The 3,970-nt window shown below is 54.4% G+C and overlaps 1 protein-coding gene across 1 annotated transcript; it reads right to left on the bottom strand.

Moving 5' to 3' along the window:
• Nucleotides 1-489: 489 nt before the first annotated feature.
• Nucleotides 490-3,812, bottom strand: NOXO1 (NADPH oxidase organizer 1). Its single transcript, XM_010184567.1, is given in 8 exon segments — nucleotides 490-1,141; nucleotides 1,401-1,518; nucleotides 1,795-1,908; nucleotides 2,129-2,310; nucleotides 2,541-2,721; nucleotides 3,563-3,598; nucleotides 3,601-3,637; nucleotides 3,738-3,812. Coding segments are annotated over 8 exon segments (1,395 nt in total).
• Nucleotides 3,813-3,970: the final 158 nt, after the last annotated feature.

The following is a 3,970-nucleotide window of genomic DNA, read 5'->3' as shown; positions in this document are numbered from 1 at the left end:
CCCCCAGTGCAACCCCTGCAGAGCAGGATCACCAGAGCAGTCACACAGGAACACGGCCAGGGCTTTGGGTGTCTCCACACAAGGAGACTCCACAACCTCTCTGGGCAGCCTGGGCCATGCTCCAGAACCCTCACACTGACAAAGTTTGGCCTCATCTTCAGCTTGAACCTCCTGTGCTCCAGCTTGGGACCATTGCCCCTTGTCCTGGCATTGGCCATCCCAGAGCAGAGCCTGGCTCCTTCCTCCTGACACTGCCCTTTCCCAATGGATCCCCAGGAATGAGGGCACCCCTCAGACTCCTCTGCTCCAAGCTCAAGAGCCCCAGCTCCCTCAGCCGCTCCTCAGCAGGAGATGCTCCACTCAAATGTGGAGGATGTGTTCGTGTCCATGGAAAGTGATGGTCCCAAGCGCTGGTGCTCCCCACGCCTCTGCCCCTGGGGCTTTGGTGAGGAGGGTGCCTGGCTCTGGTGTCTGTGCCCCCCGAGGGTGCTAATGCACACTGGGGAGAGGGCGCAGAGCCTGGAGCACTGGCCGGGAGGAAGACTGCACAGCTCGCTTGGTGACGGTGCTGCACTTCTGGAGGATCTCGTGGGCTGAGGGGCGCACGGGCACCTTGGGGACACAAGTGGCCAGGTCTGGGTCATTGAGGGAGTAACTCAGCTCAGCTGCAGAGGACTCCACGAAGCCGGAGTCGTTCCTGTCCCTGTGGGCGAGGCGTGGAGAGGCGCCGCTGTGCGTGGCCAAGGCCTGGCCCAGGGGAGAGCTCCTGGCCTGCTCCACTTCGGGCAGAGATCTTGACAAGTCGGGCTTCCAGCTCAGCCGCCCGCCCCGCTCGCTGCTGCTCCCCAAGCCGAGGGACGAGCTGTCCGAGTCCAGGTCCGGGGTGGAGCTGGCCCTGGGCAGAGACCTGGATCTGCTGCGCTGTGAGCTCGCGTCCTCTTCAGTTTGGTCAAGGGAAGAGCGAGGCTGCACCCTGCGCTGTCCCGCAGCCTCCCCCCAGGGTTTGGGAGCCGGTGAGGAGGGGCAGAGGTTTGGGGTGGAGATGTTGAGCCCGCAGGTCATGATGGTCTGGAGCTTGTGGTGAGGATTCTTGTATGGCTGCAGGCACATGGAGGGCATGTAGCCAGTACAGCCGTTGTATCTGGGGGGAAGGAGAAAAAGCAGCGCTTGAAAGAGCCCTTTTCTGGGCTTAGACCAAGGGAGGGAGCAGAGCACCTGGGGGAAGCAGGTGAGGACCCAGCCCAATGCTGGACATGGAGCGTGAGGAAGGGAAAACCATCCCTGGCCAAGGGCTGGCAGCTCAGGGGGGAGCTCCTCTGCACCCCACTTGGGGCAAGAAGCACCAGGGGCAGGTAAGGGGCTCCCTCGGGCAATGAGAGCTTTGGGCAAAGCCTCCTTACCGGATCAGCCACCAGCCATTGGCAGATTTCCTGAGCACCTCCACGATGACGCCGTGGTTGAGCGAGAGCTCATCTGCCTTCTGAGACTCGTAGGCGCGCAGGACGAAGTACAGGCTGCCTGCGGGGAGAAGGGAGAGGTTGGTTTTGCCTTGTGGAGGAAAGGTCCCCAACCCTGGGACAGAGCAGCTCTGCAACCCTGGGGAGCCACTGAGTGGCAGGACAAGGGACCCTGGGAGTGACTGAGCTGCTCAGGGACCCACAGCTGCGGGCTGAGCTCATCAGAAGAGTCAGAGCTCAAGACAGGGACTCCAAGCAGTGGTTGAAGTGGTGGGGTTTTGCAGAACTCCTATTTTTTAGTAAGAAATGTGTCTCTGGGAGCCAGGAGCAGCCTTACCCTCCTCATCCGAGCTCAAGGTGCTCTGGATGTCCCTGTGGACATCGATCTCCTCCAGGTATGAGGCTGGGAACCAGGCTATCTGCTTGTCTGCGTTTTCCACCAGCCACCAGCCTGCAGCAAACAGCAGTGAGAAGGTTTTTAACGGCCTGCAAGCAGCGATTTGACCACGATCCCTGCGCAGGGGCTGCTCTGCAGAGAGCTCAGCCCCTGTGTAAACGTGGGTGAGCACAGCCCATGTACAAACACCCTCCCGCACGCCGACGCGGCGTTTGCCGAGCTCCGAATCAACCTGCACCATCCACCCCTGCAACAGAGTCCCCGTCACACGCACCCGTCATGTCCTGGATTAACACTTCGACGATTTCCTTCTCGGCCACTCGGAAGGTCTTGTTCTTGGTGTCTTTGGTCTCGAAGGCCTCGATGCACCGGTAGCTCTGGGACGCCTGCGGGGAGGTAACGTGCCATCCCTCGCTCTTCTTGCCTCCTCCGATTTCCGAGGGCATGATCACAACGCTGAAAAGCCAAGTTTGAGATCAGTTAACTGAAAGTTTACATGGAAAAGATGGAGTTTAGGATCGAGTTTGGTAAAATCATCTATGCAGAAGGCAAGGAAAAGCTTAAGCATCAGAAACAACATGAAAGCGTTGAGCAGAACTTCCCCGCTCTGCAGTAACTGTTATTTCTGTAGCATTGCTGTCCCATGACAGCTCATACAAACACAAAACAGAAGTACAAGCTGATACCTGTTTTCAGGAAAGGAAGGATCCAGGTCTTGGGCACTGGCCTTGAAGAACTGAATGACATCTTTCCCCTGGGAGATCCTGGCCTCCGTCCGCAGCAGCTCCTGGACGTAGGATTCCAGCAGCTTCAGCACCTCCAGGCACCTGCCCGGCCTCCCGCTCCTCCTCTGCAGCGCGTTCACGGCTTGGGAACACAGCAGAGTTGGTGTCAGACAAAACCGGGGCCGGGTGCCCGGGGAGCAGAGCCCTTTGCTCGAGCACAGGGGTGCCCTCACCCCCTGGCACAACCCCAAACTGAGAAGCCGAGACAGAAGCCTCCTGTGCCTCCCTATCACCTTAATAGTGCTTGATATAAACGGTAGATGTTGAAAAATGGTCTTGGCTCACACACAAATGTTGCAGATGTTGCATATTTGAAGCGTAATCTTAATTTCCCAAGTGCAATTATCTATTTAAACAATTATTTATGGGTTATTTAAGCCCGTAACAGACCCAAATTTTAGATATTAAAAATAATTAACTTTGCTCACACCTAAATGTTGCAAGTGTTGCATTTTTAAAGCGTAATCTTAATTTCCCAAGTGCAATTATCTCTTAAAAACAATTATTTATGGTTTATTTAACCCTGTAACAGACCCAGATTTTAGATATTAAAAATAACGATCTTTGCTCACATCTAAATGTTGATATTTAAAGCGTAATCCTAATTTCCCAAGTGCAGCTATGTGTTTAAACAATGATTTCTGGGTTATTTAAGCCCGTAACAGACCCAAATTTTAGATATTAAAAATAATCCTCTTTGCTCACATGCAAATGTTGCATGTTTAAAGTGTAATCCTAATTTCCCAAGTGCAGCAATCTGTTTAAACAATGATTTCTGGGTTATTTAAGCCCGTAACAAACCCAAGCACCCTGACATAGCCCAGCAGCACCACGAGCAGGACCAGAGGAAGGGGGGACTCACAACCAAAGCCACCCTTACCCCTGTCCCCGTGGGTTTGGGTCCCTCAGAGCCCTGTCCTTACCTTTAAACCTGGGCAGCGTCCGCTCGGATTCCTGGGGGAGCCGCTCTCGATGGGGAATTTCCTCTTCAGCTCTTTCTGAAAGGGAAGCAGAGCAGCAAGTGGTGATGATGCTTCACAGCCCCGCAGGCGCTGGGCTCCTGCCCCCCTCCCCGTTTTCAGGGCAATGTTCACTTACGTGGAACCTCTTAAAGTCCTCGAAGGTCCGGTAGATGAGAATGTTGTTCTGATCCGACCAGGACACAAACATCATGTAGTTCTGGGGAGACAGAAGGGGGAAAAGTGCACGTTTTATATCGCAAGGGTCAATATTGGGAGCTTTCAAGCACTCGGGATCTGCCGGGACCTGTGGTTCAGGCTGCAAGATTTAAGTTTTTTTTTAATTTATTTTTATTCTTAAATATTTAATAT

This window comes from Mesitornis unicolor, unplaced genomic scaffold, assembly GCF_000695765.1.
Source record: "Mesitornis unicolor isolate BGI_N332 unplaced genomic scaffold, ASM69576v1 scaffold4175, whole genome shotgun sequence".
Taxonomy (NCBI): domain Eukaryota; kingdom Metazoa; phylum Chordata; class Aves; order Mesitornithiformes; family Mesitornithidae; genus Mesitornis; species Mesitornis unicolor.
The sequence above is the reverse complement of the archived record's forward strand: the minus strand, read 5'-3'. Positions and strand labels throughout refer to the sequence as shown.